The sequence below is a fragment of the Grampus griseus genome (assembly GCF_964374135.1).
Source record: "Grampus griseus genome assembly, chromosome: 2".
NCBI classification, from domain to species: Eukaryota; Metazoa; Chordata; class Mammalia; order Artiodactyla; family Delphinidae; genus Grampus; species Grampus griseus.
In genome coordinates this window covers 52348933-52370431 of record NC_139018.1, presented here as the reverse complement: position 1 = coordinate 52370431, position 21499 = coordinate 52348933, and the positions used below count along the sequence as shown (strand labels likewise).

Sequence of the window (21499 nt, the reverse complement as noted above, 5' to 3'; positions counted from 1 at the left end):
ATCAAAGAAATGTTGGGGAAGCAACAGTTCTTTGCTGAGATTTGCTGAGATCTGTGATGAGGATTGCTTGAGCTTTTCATAATTTTACCTCTAGCTTACCTAGGTGAACTGAAATGATGATATACTAGAGGAAGGTGTATGCAATGCCTCAGGTATTAAGAGGTTGGGGTAAGTAGCAACTACGAGGAGTGCAGAATTAGATGGTTATTGCTGGGGACTACCCATGCACTTGAGGAAAAACAGTGGAAGGCTGGCATCAATTTATTACTGTGGTTGGCAGAATACTGCCCCCTCGTCAAAGATTTCCACATAGGTTGCAAGGCAAAAAGGAATGAAGGCTGCAAATGAAATTAAGGTTGCTATCAGCTACCTTAAAATAGAAAGAACATCCTGGATTTTCAGGGTGCGTCCAATGTAATCAGAGGTAGATGTGACTATGGAAAAAGGGCACAGAGAGATGCAACACTGCCAGCTTTGCAGATGGAAAAATGGGCTATGGGCCAAGATATATGGGCAGCTTGTAGAAGCCAGGAAGGAACAGGAAATGGATTCTCCCTTAGAGCCTCTAGAAATTAACACAGCCCTGCTGACCCCTTGATTTTACCCCACTGAGACCCATGTCAGGCTTCTGACCTACAGATCTGTAAGAGAACTTTTATTGCTTTAAACCACCAAGTTTATGGTAATTTGTTAAAACAGCAATAGAAAACTAATACAATTATCAATTTAAGATCAAGTGTGAAAGCCAGAGAGTTTTCTTGTCGGTAAATGGAAACAATCTCATCTCCTTACAAATAGAAGGTAAAAAAAATTCTTGAGGGTCAGGTCCAGAATTTAATTATGTTAGGGGCTCTAGATACAGATGAATTCAACTAAAAAGTCGGCTACTTCAAAATAAAGGGCCGAGTTGGGAAGCTGTGGACCCTGGAGATTTAGGAAATGAACATCGGGTTTGACACATGCAACAATCTTGATATCAGGTTCCCTGGACTATGTATGCCTCGAGAAGTGGCACATTCCTCCCCATTAGAGACTAGTGCTTCCTACTTCTTCCTTGATTGAAGACAAGTCAAATGACAGTTCTCCGCAAGAGGACATGAGCCTCACTGAGGATTTGCCACCGTGTCCTCTCCTGCCTAGGTCCACAACTAGGAATAAGTCACAGCTGGCTGGGGAAGCGCTGAGCCTACAGAGGGATGAAAGGGACAATGGCCCACAAGAGCCACAGGACCTCGCCAACATTGCCAGCAGAGCTGTAGAGTAACTTAGGGGCTGAGTATGAAGATGCTTGAGTCTACAGGGAATGGGACATAAAGTTGGATCACTGAGAGTTCATTGATGCAGAGACCTCTGTCCAGCAAGACAAAACTTTTCTCCCTTAGAAACTAACCCTAAAGCCCACACTGGTAGCCAATCCAATAGCCAGGGTTAAATTAAAACATAACCCAGCCATGGAGGTATTAGAATTGCCAAGGAAGAAAGAACACTATGCCCTGAAGGAAGTGGATTTAGCCAATAAGTACTAGCAGGAGCTGGAAGAATATGCAGGGAAACAGATTTTGAAGGTGCTGGATTAAGATGGGAAAGAATAGAAAGCTGGATAAGGGAGAGTTTTTTGACATGGGAGTACCTTCTTGTGAAAAAGTATTTATTAACACCCTAGTGAGGACCCCAGGAAATAGCGCAATAATACTAGTAAAACAGGCTTGCAAACCTGGCTTGCAAGTGACATCCCTTACTAGGTGAAATAGAAATACCGGAAACAGAAACATGGCATGTAATGGAAAAGTAGATCAAAAGACAGAGTGTGTTTTATTCCTAGTAAGGGGGATAGATATGTGCTATTGTAGTCAGTTTATTTATTGATCCCTGAATTAGTTGGCAAGAGCTGCCATAACAAAAGAGCTGCCACAACCACAGATCGGGTGGCTTAAACAACAAAAAGTTATTTTCTCACAGTTCTGGAGGCTGGAGGTCCAAGTTCAAGGTGCTGACAGGACTGTTCTCTCCAGAGGCCTCTCTCCTTGGCTTGCAGGTGTCAACCTTCTTGCTGTGTTCATACCTCTGTGTGAGTGTTTTCTTGGTATCTCTTCCTTTTCTTACAAGGACAGTAGTCCTCTTGGAGTCCCACTCTTACGACCTCATTTGTCTTTAATTACCTTTTTAAAGCCCTAATCTCCAAATACAGTAACATTGAAGGTTAGGGCTTTAACATAGGAATTTGGGGGACATAATTTAGTCCATAACAATCCTCTTGGAAACCAAATGTATAATTGGTCAGACGTAGAAATACAATGCATGACAATGGAGTATTTTTAAATGTTACCAAGACTACTAGTTATTTGGGGAAAGGGGTTTCATTATCTCTGGGCTGCCCAAAAAATTGGGCTAACCAGACCAAACACTATACTCTTATCACAGAGTGACTAAACAAAGAATATTTCTAAAAGGTTAAGAGAGTGGGAAAGCTTGAGTACATATACTATTTAAAGCCAGAGAAATCAGCAACTGACTATGTCTGCACCAGTGAGAGGGGTCTTGACATTGCTGAGGTCAGGACTGACAGTAGGAGATGTCATTACAGACTTGAATTCCCTGACAGCAGTGGGAATGATAGGATCTCTAAATAATACAGGCCAGTTTGAAGCACTTAAGTCTCAGTAGCAATGTTGGCACAATTAATCATAAAAAGCAGCAGAGTGGCAGCCAGGGTGAGGGGAGTCACTAAAATGTCTATTATCCTAACCCTAAACCAAGATAGCAAATCACAAACAATATTGTTTATCGGTAGGAATGGAAGATACTAGTGCCACTCTTAAAACCCTGAAGGAGACATTATGTCCTAATTTTATTCACTAGTCTGCTCAATACAACAACCAAATGGATGATGGAAGATGAGAGTGGACTACCAGATATTCAACCAAGTAGAAGCGTCAACCACAGGTGTGTGGCTAGTTGTGGTATCTTTGCTAGAGCAGATTGATACAACTTTAAGTAACAGTAATTGATAACTGGTCTAGCAAATGCATTCTTGTCCAGCTCTACCAGGAAGAACCAGAAGCAGTTCTCACTCACATGGGGCAAACAGCGGTATACATCGACCATCCTGACCCAAGATTATAAGTTTTTCATCCTTTGCCATAATATAGTCCATAAGGATATGAACTTACTGGACATTATGTGAAACATTACATTGGTCTATTATATCAATCACATCCTATTAAGTGGGCCAGATAAGCAAAAATTGGCAAGTACTTTAGAAGCCTTGGAAAAACACATGTGCTCAGAGAATGCAAAATTAACATATTAACCAATGAAAGTTTTAGGGCTCTAAGACCTGAGTAATGCGAGGACAACTCTTCATAAGGAAAGGACAAAATATTGCATCTCACATCGTTCATCAATAAGAAGGAAGCAAAATCTCTAACAGGCCTCTTTAAATTCAGGAGGGAACACATCCTATGCTAGGAATACTGATCTGGTCCATTTACCATGTGTGACAGAAGGATGCTGGGTTGGAATGGGGCAAAGGGAAGTCAAAGGCTTTGCAGAAGGTACAGGTTTCACTGAAGAAATCCTGAAGCTTGGGCCATATGATCCCACAAACTCCACGATATTAGAAGTATCTCTGGTGGGAGAAAATACCATATAGAATTTATGGCAAGCCACAGTAAGAGAATTACAGCATAAACACCTAAGGATTTTAAGAAAGCCCATGTCATTTGCAAGAGAGAATTAAAAATCATTTGAAAATAGATTATAAGGTACTACTGAGCCTTGTTGAGGCAGAGTGCCTGACCACAGGCTATCAAGAGACCATGTAGCCAAATATGTCCATTATAAGCTGGATTCTGTCAGCCAAGTCATGCAAGGTCAAGCAGGCCCAGAACTAATCCATTATTAGATAAAAATGGTATATTTGGGACTGAGCACAAGTAGACAGAGAACGCACAAGTGAGCTACATGCAGAAGAGGTGGTCCGGACCCCTACATCTACCCTGAATAATGAGCACTGGCTCCCTATCATCAACTCCCACCTGTGACTGCGTGGGAAGTCCCTTATAATCACCAAGTCCAATAATGGTCTAGAGATTGGTTTGGCTTGATATGTGGTACATACTAAAAAGGAACTGCACCCCACTAGGGGGTGTCTTCAAAGTCAGTGGTGAGGGGAAATCTACCCTCAGAACACGGACAGAACTTCAGGGATCATACACTCTGTGTGGAAAGAGAAGTAGATGAGGTAAGGATATATACTTACTTACTTGTTTATTTATTGGCAGTGAATAGCTTGGCTGGTTGGTTGGCTGGATGCCTGGAGTGGGCACAAAGTAGACAGATCTTTGTCTACCATGTTATTGCCCCCAAGAGAGCATCCACCATGAAAGAGTCATGTTGCAGACTGTACTTTCTAAAGAAGGCTGCAAAAATTTCTCTAATCACACAAATCCTTCCTCCAATGTGAACTTGCCACTATTCCCATCAACTAGTGGGATCTATAGTCCCTTCCTTTCAACCTGGGTGAACATTTGTCTCTGCCTCAAACAAGAGTATATAGAATTGATGCACGTGGCTGCCCAAGCAAGATCCCAGGAGACTACTTCTATCCTCTTGGGATACATGCTCTTAGAATCCAGCCACCATGCTGTGATGAAGCCCAAACGATGCGACAGCCCACATGGAGACACCCCATATAGGCATTCTACCTGCCAACCAGATGAGGTCTCAGCTGTCAGCCAGAATAAAGATGCCTCCAGATGATTCTAGTTCCTAGATGTCAAGTCACCCTCTGCCTTCAAGTTTTCCCAGGTAAGGGTCCAGAAACTATGGGGCAAAAATAAGCCATTCTGACTGTCCCTTGTATGAATTCCTGGCCCACAGACTCCATGAACATAATAAAGTGGCTGTTCTCTACCACTAAGTTTGGATGGCTTTTCACAGAGCAATAGTAATTAGAGTAAAGCAATAAACAGCCAGATAGACATAAAGACTTGACCAGCTGACATCAGTCAGCTTGCCATCAGTCACCTCAGTGTTGTTCACTAGGTGCAAGAAGAAAGCAGCCACAGTGAAAAGTATGGACACTATGCATATATTGAGTAGCAAAGGCTCCCATTCACAGAGGCTTATCAGCTACCACTGATGCTAAATGTCCAACCTACCAGTAAGAGAGACCCTGACATACACCATGCCTCAAGGAAACTAGCCAGCTGTTCAGTGGTAATCGACTACATTGGACTCCGTTCAGATGTGAAGGAGCAGAGAGTCATCTTGACTAGAATTGACACCTATTCTGGATATGGGTTTCTATTTACTGCCTACAAGGCCTCAGCAAGCACCTCAATCCAAGGGCTTTCAGAATATGTAATCCACCCCAATAGGATCCCTCATAACACTGCACTGAACACAGGGATCCTCTGAAGAGAAAAGAAAGTACAGCGATGACTATGTGATCATACAATCCACTGGTTATATCACATCATGTGCCACTCAAAAGCTGCTGATCTGATAGGATGATAGAAGAAAGAGCATCTAATAGAGCAACTTGGGGAGAACACCCTGAGTGGATCAGGTACCCACCCCCAGGATGTAGTATAACCCTAAATGAATGATCATCATGTGGACCTGTGTCCCTAGCAAGTAGAACACACAGGTCCAAGAGTCCCTTTACCTTCACTCCTAGTAACCCACATGGAGTATCTGTGCTTCCAATCCCCATCATTATAGATCCTGTGTGGCTAAGATTCCCGGTTTCCAGAGAGGTAACACATCCCCCAGGGAAAAGAGCAAGAGTCTCAAACTCCTGTGACAGTTGCCACCTAGCCACTGTGGGCTCCTTGTGCAAAAGACAAGCAGGCAAGAAAAAGTCACCTCTCAGGCAGGGACAATTAACCCTGATTGTTAAGAGAAGGCAAGACTGCTATGAACTCAATGTGAGGAGGGAAGAAGACATCAGGCACCCAGGTGACCCACGTAAGTATCTGCTGGTGCTCCCTCCTGATTCTGGAAGCAAACTGACAAATGCAGCAGCTGTGGAAGCAGCCTGAAAAGGGCATAGAGACCAGGATCCCAAGCCCTTCAGCGTCGCTTACACCAATCAGCCCATTAGAGTTGCTAGCTGGGGGTAAGGGAGATCTAGAAAAGGTGGTTAAAAAAGGGATGATGGGGCTTCCCTGGTGGCGCAGTGGTTGAGAGTCCGCCTGCCGATGCAGGGGACACGGGTTCGTGCCCCGGTCCGGGAAGATCCCACATGCCGCGGAGCGGCTGGGCCCGTGAGCCATGGCCGCTGGGCCTGCGCGTCCGGAGCCTGTGCTCCGCAAAGGGAGAGGCCACAAAAGTGAGAGGCCTGCGTACCGCAAAAAAAAAAAATAAAAAAAAGGGATGATGAGTATCAGAGTTCAGGAGCAGCAGCAGGGGCTGAAGTTTATCCCGCAGACTTTCTTCTTGTTTGTATCCCTAAGACAAGAGGCCTGCTCTCAGAGGACCAGTTCCCAGAAGGGATGAACTTTCATAAGCAAGCCAATATGAACACCACAGGGGTGATGTCTAGAAGATGTGATGCAGTGTCCAGAAGCCCTTCTGCATGAAGGCATTCATTCCCCCAACGCCCAAGAGTGTTACCTTCTGATTGCTCACAGTTGAGTTTTCTCCTAGGATTTGCCTTCAACCCAAGAGAAGCTGAGATACGTTGCCCCCTCCCCAGGGGCAGCCCACACCCAGTGACTGGTGGAAAAGGGGATGAAAAGGATCTTTATCTGGGACATCTCTGAAGGTCTACCCCAACTTCACAGTACCCCATTTGCTCAGCTTAGGACTCTCCTGTAACTGAATCGCAGCTCAACTTCTCCCCCTGCTGAATTCTGGCTCCTTCCCTCTCTTCCAAGAGCACTCCCTCCAAAACCACCTGCATGTTAATCTGCCTCTCAGTCTCTGACAAGCAGACACCTCATCCTGCCTTGATCCATCCTACTAATTCCCATGACCTGGGCCCAACTATTTTCCTGTAATAGCAATAAATTGATTCCAGCTGATTCTGCCTATTTGGGGGCCAATACTCTGACCAGACTAACTCACCTGTTCCTCCACATGCAACTTCAAATCCAATCCCCCCAGAACAGTACACAATAGTATACTGGAAGTTTGCTTTACTGGTTTTCATTTACTTGCTTTATCAAACACTTTCAATTTGTAGAAATGCTGAGTTTTTCATTAATAATGAGAAAACCTCTGCAATGTCATAATGATTGTTGGGAGGATGACAGCTATGTACAATGAATGAGAAGCAGTCAATAGTTAAGCCACCAGAAAAGATTCTTAGAACAATTTTTAAATAATCTTTAAAAATATCTAGACTTTACCTTTTGTCACAACTAAAGATATTTAAATAGCATTTTCAAGTTCATAAGAATCTCTGTTCCAGCTTTTTTTAGACATTTAATTGAATTAATATTAATTGTTAATATTTATAATATCCAATTAAATGATAAACCATAACATAGATGCATCTTAGGTATCTAATTTTATACCTAATCATTAAGACACTATCCACCTTCATCCAAAATAGATCATTGCATCCAAGGTATCATAAAATACAAAAATTAGGAGTAAAGAAAGACATAAAAACAGGGTGCACTATTTTTTGTAAGTATTCCCAGATATATCATTAAATATGTGAGGTAGGAAAAACATACAATCTATGATTAAACTCTTTTGAACTTTGATTTGACTCATCTCTTACTCTATTCCTTTACAAAGGCTTGCAATTTAATTTGAGATTCTTAGGTTGCAAAATACATGATGGCCCACTCCATTTAACAACATTATCACAATTTTCAGTGTGCAGAAAGTCATAGACCACTAGTTTCAACTATCTGGCTTGAATATGAAGAAGCACTCTTTAGAGAAAAATTCACAAAATCGATGTTTCTCCATAGTCTTAAAGAGGTCTGACTAAAACACAACAATCACAGCACCCAGTTATACTAAGAATTAATGAATTCCACATTGTGAATTGTGAATGTATAGTGAATTTCAGGGCACTGCTCTTGCAGCCAGACTGAATTAAGAGTTAAAGTTCTAAAGGCTCAACTGCCTCTGAAAATTTGGGGGGTGGTTATCAGTTAAAGAAAACATCAGCTGTTTAGAAATGCATGGCATCACAGCTGAATATAATACCTTTCCTGTTCTCGCTTGAAATGGTTTCCTATCGAAGCAGTTTCTGTATCAATCACACAATAACCAGAATGGTACAGGGTTATACTATATCACACAATAACTACATTCAAAAAGCATAGGAAAAAAAATACTTTTATAGCCGCAAATGCTGTAGCTAAAAGCCTAAAACAAATCACTAAACTGCACTAATTTGTAAGCTTTGAGGTTTGAGGAACTCCCTGGCAGCTAAGAGAAGGGGCAGAGCTTGCAATCAACTCTCCTCTTGAGCACAACAAGATTTTCAAGAATAGAAACCCACTGATACGCTGATATAGTCTCCTCAATTAACTCTGCAAAAAGTGCCCAAGCCATACCCAGAGGGAACTCAAGGCAAAAATCAGGCCACATATCACACTTAACTATCAATCTTACCAAGGCCAGTGATTGTTAATCAGCCTGGGGGAAAATAAAGTAGTACAGTTGACAGTTTATTTTTTTTATGAGCACATGCTTCCTATTTTACATGGAGGAATATAACTACTTCTGCAGAATATCTAGTAGAGCCATGTCTTCATTTTTACAGGTCACTAATTATGAATATGCTTAAAATATCCTACTAGTCCAAAAATAAACTATACCAGAGAGAGTCCTCAGTATGGGCATTTTGCTTCTAAAAAGAAAAAAAAAACAACGAAAATTATAAATCATATCTTCTTTTTCCAAGTAAGAAAATTATGATACAAAGTGCTGACATTAGCTACCTATTTCTATTTCTCAGGCAAAAAGCTAGAATTTATCACCTAATCTGCATTTCAAGTATAGACTGAGACGTCACATACATGGTACAAGATGATCCAGGTAACTTGCATGGCTTCATCATAGTGGGTATAAACACACATATATGAACATAATTTAATAATACATATAAGAATATATACAAATATTTATTTTCATATACACTTCATATGTGATTTCAAATTCAGCCACTGGTAACTATATGTTAGTTATTTAAACTGTACGAGTTTCAGATTTCTCATCTACCTCATTCAAAGATTAGAGTATGACATAATGTATAAAAAACTCCTACTAGAAGGTGTGACATATAGGAGGCACTTGAAAAACGGCAATTATTCTATGAAAAAACTACGATATCCTATGTTTATTTTTCAATGACAGATAGAAAAAGAGAGCAGATAACCCAAGTTAATTGAATTTGGTTTACAGATATATTTTAGAATCCATACTTGAAGACAGATATGCCTTATGCTCTAAATTCCCACTTAAAAAAGAGGAAAGACCAGTATAAAGACCTGACTAATAGAGCAGGAGGGATGGTCTTTTGAGTATGCAAGTGACACTGGGCTTCAAGTGTATACATCACTATAGTTCAGGTAAAATAAACTTCACATGTATTGCTCTTATGCAGCTAAGAAACATTTCTGTCAACTGCAAAGATATAGAAGGAAAAAAGTAATGTGAGTTTCTGAAGGTAATGTTGGAAATTGGTGAACAATACAAACATGAATTATCACAAAAGATATCTAAAAACAAAATGAATGTTAGATGAGAGACTCCATGGCCTGCTGTCAACACTGAATCAGAGTCAGCTTTGCAAGGGAAGCAAGAAAGCCATCCAATTCCTCGTCTAAAGTTCAGCCATGAGACCCACTCCATGAATACACAGATACATCCACATACCCACACACTCATAGACAGTTAATATATATGAATATATATTTTAGAGTATATACATATATACTATATATACAAATATATATGTGTAGTTTATGTGTAGAAAGATACACTTTCTCTGAAACTGGAGAGGTGATTAAACTTAAAAGGTTTCAAAGTACTTCTTCGCATCAGTAAGCTTAGAGAATTAAGGCATTAATGAGTGAGTTGTCAATGACGACAGAAAAGTTAAAACTTAAATGCTTTTTGAAATATCAACTAAAATCATACAATGATAATAGAGTTCAACAGTAAATTATAAAATCACAGGAAGCAGGAAGAAGGCCACTTTTAACCCCAGCTGCTGCAACTAGAGGAATGTTTGTTAGTGAGATACAGAAAATCATCAGAGGATAAGTAGCCTCTGAGTAAAAAGGCTGTGGCCCACTGAGAATTATTCTTGTCTTAGGTAAAGAGGGGGAAGTTTCTAAACCCCAATCTTAGCAATATTACAGGGTCAGAATAGAAGAGAGCTGCACCTCCTTAGGCAATTACACTTAGATGAAGCTACACATGACAAAGTAAGAACAAAATTAGCCCAAGATTGAGGTTTGATTAATTGTGAACTTAGACTGAAAACTTTAATATTAATACAGCAGCTCTGTACAAAGAAAGGGTACAGGTAATATAGTCCAGTGTGAAACATGAACCAAATGAAAAATGTAAGTAAATAAAAGAATGAGGCGAGAATCACAATAATGGTGTAGAATAAGCCATGAAAAAGAATGAACAAGTTCAGAACCAGGATAAAAACAATAACTATACAACTTCTTGATAACGACTTCACTAATTCTGAAATACTACCAGGATAAGACTGACAACTCAAAAACTACACGTCAGTTAAATCTGTGCATGTCACAGAGTCTACTGTGTGTATATGCTTAAGGTGACATGCTTAGCAAAGCCAATATTTTTCATCCCTCGTAGTGGGCAAAATTATTCTCAACTAATAATTTTGTTGCCTGTTTAAAGTCTCAAGTAAAGATGACCTTTTGGTTTGGTTACAGAAGTACCTGACCAATATTCCCAACCAATAACTAGCTAATATTCTGACACTCAGAAAACTAGCCTAATGAATTTCTTTCATGTAGTTAGTTATATGAATGGGTATTATTGAGATGAATTACCTTTCACCCTCAAAAAATAGAAAATAAGTGTTTACCAAGGATAATTAAAAGCCATTATATATAAAAATGCTTTCTTATGTATGTAGCTGTTACAGTGTAATGGTGAATAAGGTCCCAGCCTTTTCAGTTAATTCTATAGAGTTTTTAAAATAATTAGGCGACTAGGTGGGAAATAGTCATTTTGGTCACTTTGGGACCAAATACACAATAAACTTGTGATAGCCCCACTTAATTTATTCTCATTTTCTCTGGTTTCTCTGGTTTTATTTTTAAATTATCAATGACTTGTAGTCTCTTACAAATATATCCCTATTTGTATCATTTTTAGATTAGTCTCGAAATGGCAGGACATTGAGACTATTCTCACTCCTTGATACAAAAGCAAGATTTATACATATATTTGAACACACACATATATAAATATACTCATGGTCATAAGGTTTAGGTGACACTAATTGTCTCTAGAGCTCTTAAATGAGTGGGGATACCAGCTCCCCACCCCCACCATTAAGGAGCAAAAGGAAAAACTCCAGGGTTATATGGATTGAGAGGAGACTAGCCTGAGGAGCAATACCAACCACATGTGCATACAAGATGCAATATCAAATGGCATTTTCATGCACATATTAATATTACATATACTGTTTAAAAATATACCACGAGTTATTTTCTGATAGACTGACAGATGGGAATTATTTTTTCCAGAAAAAAATTACTTTCTCCCTGTCACTTCCAAGCCCCTTAACTCTGTTCTGAGAACCAAATGGCACTCCTACTAGGAGGTCCAATTGTTGGACCACCTGAGTATACTTTTTTAAGAAGATAAAGGACACTTGCTACGCATTCTCCCTCTACTCCCGATATAAAAATGCAAACAGACTTTTTTATTCTTGCTGTTATTTACATTTTCTCTGGATAACAGCCCACTTTCCTAAGAGTTTATTAGATATGGAAACTGAGGGATAAAGAGATTAAGATTCTTTTTTTGCTGCCTTGCACAAGAATAAAAATAAATAAATAATGAAACCACATACCTCTTTTCATAAAGGTAACGTATTCATCTCAGTGGCTGTACATTTGTAAAGAACAACATGATTCTAGACCCACAGTCCACTGCTTCTAAGTAGCAGGCACTCTTAAAAAGCCTTTGAAAAGTCTTTGACCCGAACTCCAAAAGGCGCTGCTATGTAAGTTCAAAGCTCCCCAAGTTTGCGTAGAATTGGGGAGGGCTCAGTATCCTACAGGAACTTTAGAGACAACCGTCTTAACTCCTGATCAGCAGGTCAGGTGGCTCCACATTGCACACACACAAACCTAGGAACTTGGTAGACATAAATATCTGAGCAAGTTCCAGAGTATCACACAGTCAAATTTATTTCACAGACTTACAGACTTTGGGGGAGAGGGAGTTACCACAGGTTAAGGATGGATACATCTTTCTAGTTGGGACAAACTTTGGAGAAATTGCTTAGGTTTAATACTAGACACGTACTGCAGGGTTATTTTCCTTTCTGCCCTATTATTCCTGCAGCTGGGATCTGTGCTTTAGCACTGGCCTATCCTCCCTCTTTATCTATATTACATCAACCTACTTTCAAGTCTCAAACCATGACGTCAGCTTTTTCAAGTTTCCTCCAACCATGGCAGCTATCAATGCTCTCTCATCTTGCACAAATATTTGTATATTTCTCATAGCCTTATTTTGTTTGTTTTTCCATTTGGCTTTATCTTCTTAATTAACTAGTAAACTCTTTTTGAGTTCACAGCTCTTACTACTTAGTTACATGTTTAATCCATAGAAGTTATACCTTAATTTGCTGACTGAAGTTACCAGAACTTACCTACCATCTGACCAGAAACTGTGTACAATTCCTACTGAAAATTTCTGAAAAGTTGCATATCTTCCTCAGAGTTTTATATCCTTCTCAGGAGACTCGTGGGAGCCTCCCCCTCTTCAGTAGGAAGTGGACCCAAGGCAAGGCCTGGACCAAATTCATAGCTCCACTGAGAAATAACAAAGAGAATGCCTCAATGTTTAACCTGTGCCTATCTCTCCTTAAGTACAATCAATTGGCAGGTAGGATAATCTGGTCCACTGGGACCATAGGCTCTGTTTAAGAATTCCTCGTCTATCTTTCCCTTTCAGGAGAACAGAAAAATCTCCCTGAAGTTGTCATTCAGTCAAATGGCAGACATTGTTTTTTCTTCCTCTGTTTGACACACATGAACAAGGTTCTATTTATTTCAGAAATAAAATAGTTTGCTGTTTTGCTATTACTTAAAGGACAGATATATTCTTCGAATGGCCTTTCCAGGCCAGCATTTGATTTCCTACTCACCTCACTGAGATTTCACTGCCCCTTGTGCTGTCCTTTAAGACTGTGGGAGGTCTAGCTATGAACCAACTCTTCCTCTTTCAGACATATATGATTCCCTTTCTACAGAATCATTCCATTATTTTTATCCCTCCCATTCTTATTCCAACAAAACAGGACAAGAAATATGCTGCTTGCGGATATGGTAACATGTCACATATTTGACCCCATCTGCCAACCACACAATAGTCCTTGGTATAGTTTTGACGGGGAATAGCAAGAAACTGATGTCTCCTATTTTTATGTAAAGTTATAGAGGTAGCATACTAAAAGACAGAAAGAAAAGTTATGTCATAATTCCTAACACCTTTGCTCCTACCATAATATGTCTTTAATTGGTAAATTTATAGTAAATGTGTGATAGCCAAAAAAAATGTTCCTAACATTTGAAATCCTTTTCTATGACTGTGAACTCCTGGGGAAAGTATGATTTAGATTATGAAATGGAAATCATCTTTCTTACTGAATTCAATCAATTACATCAACAGGAAAGGAAATAAGTGTTTTAAAACACAAGACAGAAATAGTATCTTGGAAATAGTATCTTGGCATTAGTATCTTGGAAAAGTAGTAAGAAACCAATATAAGAGAGCTTAATTGGGATCAGTTCAAGGTCATATAAGTTAAGTAAAAAATGGAATTGTACTGGTATAAAATGGGAAATAACTAAGTGCACGATCCAATAATGGAGATGAGGGATTTTAGCAAGGTGACAAAAAAATATCCATCCAGTGAATAAGTCTGGATTGTGGAAAAAAAAGTTGTGAAAGAAATCTCACGAATAGGATAGGACCACCATCAGAGTAGCATAATATAAAGCCATTGTGTCATAAATTAGTGAGATGATTTAATGCCATCGTAAAGTCTCTTCTGACTTTATGATTTTACAGGGCCAAAAGTTTATTAATTGGATTTGAAAATAAAAATAGGATACAGTGGCCTATAAATGAAATCATTTATTCATTCTGCTCTGAGTAATATTTTTACATTGACAGTCACTGAAGCAAAGAAATGAAATTTCATTTTGAGGGACTATTCAGTTAACGGCAATTACAGTGAAGCTAAAAACGTTCACCCTATTCATACTTGAAATGAATTCAATATAATATTTTGCTTGTCCTTCCAAAATAGCCAAAAGGGAAAGTAAGATCTTCCCCCAATTCAACTGGGAGCTGATAGCACATTCCTTTAGTTCACTGCAGCTGCCAAGAGCTCAGTTCCAGGACTAGGCGGGTATAACTGACTGTTTGCCTTTGACTTCGTGGGTTTCGAGTCTTGGGCCCAACTCTTCCCAAAGCATGAGGACCAGGCCAGAGAACATGAGTGATGAATTACCTCAATAGGTGGAAAGCAACCCAAGATCACGGTTCCTAACACTGTGTTAAGACATAAACTGAACCCACAGGCTCATGCTATTAGTTGCATCCCATGAGCCCTACCCCAATCACATTACAACAGTACATTTTAAAAGAATACAGAGCACATTTTTTCCGGAAAACCTGTTTCTCAAAATAGGTTTAAGGTGGTTTGCCTTACAAAACAAACACTAAAATAATTTTACAATATCAATAAGAAGAGCTGGTATCAGAGACAATAAAATTAAGCCAAGATAATGAAGATCATGAAAAATGCCTTTCTTGAATTTCTTTTATGACATCTATTCACCCTCACTGATTTGTTCTCTAGAAAATGATTCCTTAGGCTTAATGTTCAACCTGCTCAATCTAAAGTACTTAATAGCCCACTTAGGGACTTCCCAGGGACAAACAGGACATGAGCAAGTAACACCGTATAAAATAATCTGCTCATTTGTCATGCAAATTCTCAGTAACACAACCAGTAAGGACAACCTTGAATGTGCAAAAATAATCTCAACCTACAAAGGACAGCCCACTTTTCCTGTGATGGTGACCAAAGTGGTGATGATCCAGGGTACGCGTGTGTGTGTGCGTGTTCTCGTGTGCACATAGGGACAGTGGGGTAAGGAGTGGGAAGAGAGAATGTTAAAGCTAACTGCATATGACAGAGCTTCAGATTTACCTTTTTTTAGCAACACTCATTGAAGTCATCTCCCACAGGCTGACACCCTAAATATGTGTTCAGTCAAAAGCAGAATCTGATCACAGGGTTTCTCCAAACTCAAACAGGACAAAAATCACAATTCAATGCACCTTGGGATAATTTTGCTGTGAGGATGGAAACATCCTGGGACTGGATGTAATGGTCAACTGACCTCCCAGAGCACTCTGATCCCTTAGGGTCAATCTGTACATTTAGATTCAACCCACTGACAGTCTGAAAGATCTTCCAGATCCTTCCTGTCTACCTTATCCCCTGGTTCTCAATTCCACCAAGTCTTTTCTGTCATCTACTGCCTGGGGTGTCATTCTTAAAATTTATGAGACTAATTGATATCACCTGAATTTAGAGGATACAGCTTGCTAATTTGTCATACAGATGTGTTGATAAACTTATTCTATTTATTGCTTCTAGCACATCCTGCAAGCTATTTATGGGCAGTACATTAATTATTTTAGGACACCAAGTCATTGGTAGATTTGGCTCCCATTACAAACTATTTAGACATAGACTTTTATTTTGTTTTTCAGTTGCAGTGGGGATTTGTCCTGTGCTAATGCAGTTATAATCTTTTATTAGCCTCCTTGGAAATTAAGGGTATAATAGGTCAGAAGTGAAAATACAGTGTGTGTCAATGGAGCAGTTTTTTCCTTTTTAAGCAAGACAGCTGTGAAGTTTACAGGAGATATGATTCTCAAAATTATGTAATTATCAACAGGTTCTCTAAAAAACACAGTTAAACATCCACAGAATAACTTACAAAGAAAACTTTCAAAACTAGGAAAATACTTTGGATCACTCAGCTCTAAGTATTGCAGTCATATACACCTAGCTGGGGTTTACATTGTGACCCTTGATGCTATGTTTAATCAGTTATCCTAAATGTAATGCAATGGGTTTAGTGCAACAAAATTAACAATGCCAAAAATGGATACCAGTTCACTGTTCTTTAATGACTTCTTGGTTTTCAGTGACGTTTTATAGTAAAAAGAAAATTAAAATAAAACTTTAAACTTCCAAGATTATTTTGAGGAAAAAGCTTGAATACCAAAAATTTTTTTAAATTCAAAACGGGAGAATATAAAAACTTAAGAAAATTGATTTTAAAAACTACACAGGGAATTCCCTGGTGGTCCAGTGGTTAGGACTCCACACTTTCACTGCCATGGCCCCGGGTTCAATCCCTGGATGGGGAACTAAGATCCCACAAGCCTCATGGCATGACCAAAAAAAAAATTATTAAAAAAATTAAAAAATAAAAACTACACAAATATAGATATCTACAGGGAAAAATGCTATTTTTAAAAAGTGTTTTTTAATGACATCAGAATCATTGGTGGAGGGTAGACAGGCAGATATAAATCAAAAGATAATCTCCCTTACCCAAATGCCACATATACACAAATCTCAGCTACTGTGCAGTAAGTCTGCTAAGCAGTATTCCCAGATAAATGACAGTAAGTCCCTAGGTCTATAGCAGAAACTTTTATACTTAAGTAGTGCACACGGTACCAAGCTGGTCAAACACAATAGGAAGAAGACTACAGTAACTCAAGACAATATAATCTATATATTAAAACAAATAGTCTCAATTACTTAAAAACATCTGAATTTCATGCTCAGAATTTTCCAGGCTAGCAGTAGAAGAATGAAGGGCTGACTAGCTATTTCAAGGAAGAAAGGTTACAATGATATATTTCTAAATCATGTAATTAGTTTTAGGCTACAGTGAAGTGATTTTGCCTGAATTACCGATAAAATAATGTTATTTTCTCTTGAACTTACCTACTAGAAAACAATATTAAGAAATAATACGTTGTGTGTAGCACGAATGGTTTTACATCTGGCAAACACAGGCAACTAAAGGGTGACAGGGATACAGACTTATGCTAGCAAAGTTCCTATCTAGGTCTTTGAAGTCTCTGTTTATAATTGCACTGCTTTTTTAAAATTAATCATCTTCCAGACTCCTCATGTAAAATGTTCAAAACACACTCTATAATCTTACACTAACTCTTATGTCTACGTCCTTCTTACAGTTAATCAATATTTTATAGCTAAATAAAAATAAAATCTTCTCTTCCCCATAAATGCTTCCACACACACACAAAAAATAAAACTACTTCAGGTTAAGAAAGGTCATGGTTTACAAAGTCAAAGCAATGAAATGTGAAGTCTTATCCGTGGTTCTCAGACTTTAGCATGCATCCTAATCATCACCTGAGGTGAAAAACACAGAATGTGGATCCCAAACTCTGAATTTCTGATTTAGAAATCCTGGGAGGGGTCAGAGAATTTGCATTCCTCACAAGTTCCCAGGTGATGCTCATACTGAAGGTTGCGGATTCCCACTTTGAGAATCTAACTTCTGTGATTTGTAAGACATATTTGAAAAGTAATATATAAATATATTTTTTCACTCACCTGATAGCTATGACATTTATAACGACTAGAGATGCTGACTAATTTTCAAACAAAGCCAATTCTACTCCTAGCTAAGTGACTAATAACCACATCAATAGTAAAAGAAAAAAAAAAACACCACCACCTTCACAACGATCAGCTCAGTAGCAGAAATGCCTTCCCCCTTATTGTTAAGCAGCAAGGCCCAGGACTGTTTTGATGCAATTGTTCTCTACTTGTCTCCACTCCTAAATCTTACACTTTCCCACCGCCCAGCATGAGACTTACCAGGACAAACAATCTGAATGACAAACAGTGACAGAAAAATGGAACCCTTTCTAATCCAGACAGTTCCAGAACATCCCCTACCCACCACCCCGATTTTTCTCACTTCTCATTATCTCCTACACACACACATTTTAAAAACAAAACAAAAACAAAAACTCTTTTTATTTGAGCTAATCTGAACCAATGGGAGAGAAATAAAGACTTGGACAAGCAGAGTTCAGACTCACGCGAGAAGGTTCCATCTTATCTGCAGCACTCCTCCATCCCTAGAATCCCAGCCACTCTCAGCTGCGGGACACCAGACTCCAGCAGAAGTCAAAAGAGCACTAAATGAATTCCTGCTCTGCTCAAGGCCTCACCTCCTGCCATCAGCCAAGCGGTTTAAGCCAAGAGGTTCAAGACCTCAGCATCTCTCCTACACACACCAGCAGTAGCGGTACCAGCACCACCACCACCACCAAGAAAGCTCGCTCTCATTTGGGAAAGAGGAAGTGAGGAGAGAGGGGAAATTAAGATGCTTAGAGGTGGGAGAAAGTGAAGATCTCTTGGCCAGAGCCAAGGAGGGAAGTAGGAAGACAGGCAAGGGGAGTGGCCGATGAGGCGAAGCAGAGCCCAGTGCTCGCCGCTCCTGACACTCTCCCCACCCGCCCCCCCCCCCCCCAGCACCGCTCAGCCCTGGACAAGACACCGCGGAGAGAGTAAAGGCAGACCTCTCGCCTCGGTTCCCAAACACTTGCCCACTGCGCACTCCACGTTCCCAGAGAGTTTGAGGACTCAAGGTCCCCCTGCATCCGCGCCCACTCCCAAGTCACTTCTAGGGTCTGCGCTTCCACGAACACTCATGCTCTTTGCCCGGGGCAGCCGGTGCCTAGCACTGCAGCGCTGGGGTCCCAACCCCGAGGGAGACCAAAGGCGGGCTGCCAAATTTCCAGCACACAGTTTCTCCGGATGTCGGCCCTAGCCTGGGACCTGTGGGTGAGTCTCGGCTTGCTGTCCCCTCAAGGGCTGTTCTCTTAACCTTCCTACCATACCTCGAGAACACAAAAGTTATTTTTCCTTTGTAGCACCGCCTGCTTATCCCAGGAGAAGACTCACATTTGAGCCAGAGGGTGTGTGTGTGTGTGTGTGTGTGTGTGTGTGTGTGTGTATCTTTCAGTCCCGAAAACCAAGGGTGCCAACTGCTGACAGGCGAAGGAACCTGGATTGGCTCTTGAGGACTTAAAAACATCCGAATTAACACGTTCACCCTTCTCTCCGTCCTAACCCTCCCAGCCCTGCGTTTTCCGGAGAACTGAGATTATGTTCCTGTTGCAGCGAGCTAGTGTCCTGCCCCGGAGCCGAGACGCGCAGACTTGGCCGTCCGTTCATTCATGCATTTGCTCATCCATTCACATAAACATGTCCCTTAATTGTGTCTGGCACCGAGAATCTTGCCTGCTATTTTCCCCTCCCCAAGTCAGTGCTTATGGCAGCGGTTGGTGCAGAACGCAACTCGACTGTCAACCCACTTCCTGAGCTGGAAAGTCAAGTCAAGCAGGCATTCAACTCTCCCCACGCCCCCCCCCCCCAAAAAGAAAGGAAAAGGAAAAGAGAAGGCTGAGACACGGGGCGGAGAGGAATGGGGAGCTCACTGGGGTCACATTCGAAGCTTCCCTTTGGAGGAAACCGCGGCACCGACACCAAGGCATGCAAGGAGCCAAATCATTATTAAATCAAAGACTGCTAGAGCTCGGGCCCCCAGAGAGAATAAATCAAGTGCAAAGCCACTTATTCGCACGAGTGCTGGGCTGCCGGCTCGACCCAACTCCGAGCCCGAGCCGAGGCGCTGGGAGAGCGGCTCGCAGCCCGATTCGCAGCGCGCTCTCCGCTTCCTTATCGCTCCCAATAACGTGATGAAGTGGAAATCAAAAGCCACGCCGGGAGGGGCCCCGGAACGGCGCGAGTCGTGCATTTTCGCTCACCAGCCTATCTTCCCTAAGAATGCAAGGTCACAATAGCGTCGCGATTCCACTCACCGTACACTCCTTGGCCAGAGATCCCCTCCAGGAAGACTGTCAGCAGCCACACGAGACGGTACACTAAATCCATCTTCACGTGAACATGAACATATCCAGCCCAGGGGGGACGCAGCGGGACCTTCTGGAGGCCGGCGGCCAGCCGGGCGCGCCCCGCTCGCTCCCCAGCCGAGCCGAGGTGCCCGGGAACCGCTCGCGGAAGGGGGAAGCGCAGTCCGTCTGTCTTTCCCCGGCGGCGGCCGTGAGCGGAGCGCAGGAGCCCCGCACACCCCACACTCATACACACACACACACACACACACACACTCCCACAACACAATACCCTGACACAGACTCACACGCACGCCTCACTCACACTGGGCGCCTGGGAAAATCGCAGACGCCGGGGAGGAGCAGGGGGCGTGATGGGAAGCGGAGCCGTGAGGCGAAGTGTTCTTCAGGGGAGCGGACTGGAGTCTTCGCAGCTGCTGCTGCGGCGGCGGCGGCGGCGGCGCGCTGGGCCGGCGGCGGGTGCTGGCGAGGGGCCGGGTGTGCCGAGCGGTGCGAGCCTGACGCGGGCAGCCAGGGAGCAGGAAGTGGCCTCTGACTCGGGGCACCGAGCAGGGGCTTCCTCGCTTGGGTTCGCCTTTACAAAGTAACTCGCGAAGGTCCCCGGAGGAGCGTCAAGCGGCGGCAGCGGCCCGCCCGCCCGCAGTCCGGAGCCCCCAGCCCTGCTGTCTTGCCTTCCCCCATTCCATCAGTTGCCATTGCAACGCCAATCCTGTTACACGATACAGGCTCGCATCGCCGAGCGGGGAGAGGAGGAAGAGGAGGAGGAGGAAGAGGAGGAGTGGGGCGAGGGGGACGGGGGTGGGGAGGAAGGGAAGGGAGGAGGGGTAAGAAGGAGGAGAGGGACGGACAGGGCGCAGAGTGTGAGTCTGGAGCTTTCTCGGGCACCAGCCTCAGCCGCCGCCGCCGCCGCCGCCGCCGCGGCCACCTCCACCGTTCTCCAAAATAGCCTTTAGCGCCACGCCAGCGAAGAGGGGGCTCAGGCTGGCCGCACCAATTCCGGGAGCCGAAAGCAGAGTCCAGGCACCGTCACTTGCAGGAGACGGAGAATGCCAAGCAGAGAGCGGATCGCACACACGTCTACGCGCGCCCACCGGCACCGCGCGCGTCCTCTTCGCTTCCGCGCTGCCCCCGCCAGGTGGAGGGGTGGGGGCGGCCGGGACAGGCGGGAGTTTAGAGGAGGGCGTCGCAGAAGGGGTTCCCCGCCTGGGCTAACGTAGTGCTGGCATCCGGAGATGAACGCGGGAGCGGCCGCCTGAGAAGGACACCGGCTGCGTGG

General features: G+C 42.2%; 1 protein-coding gene across 1 annotated transcript in view; it reads right to left on the bottom strand.

The window, feature by feature from the left end:
• The window catches only part of MDGA2 (MAM domain containing glycosylphosphatidylinositol anchor 2), a gene marked incomplete at its 5' end in the record, with an annotated part of 828838 nt that extends 808386 nt beyond the window's left edge, over positions 1-20452 (bottom strand). Inside the window, one exon of the mRNA XM_082649132.1 lies at positions 20173-20452. Coding sequence (XP_082505258.1) covers positions 20173-20452 — 280 coding nt within the window. The remainder of the gene's footprint in view (positions 1-20172) is intronic.
• Positions 20453-21499: the final 1047 nt, after the last annotated feature.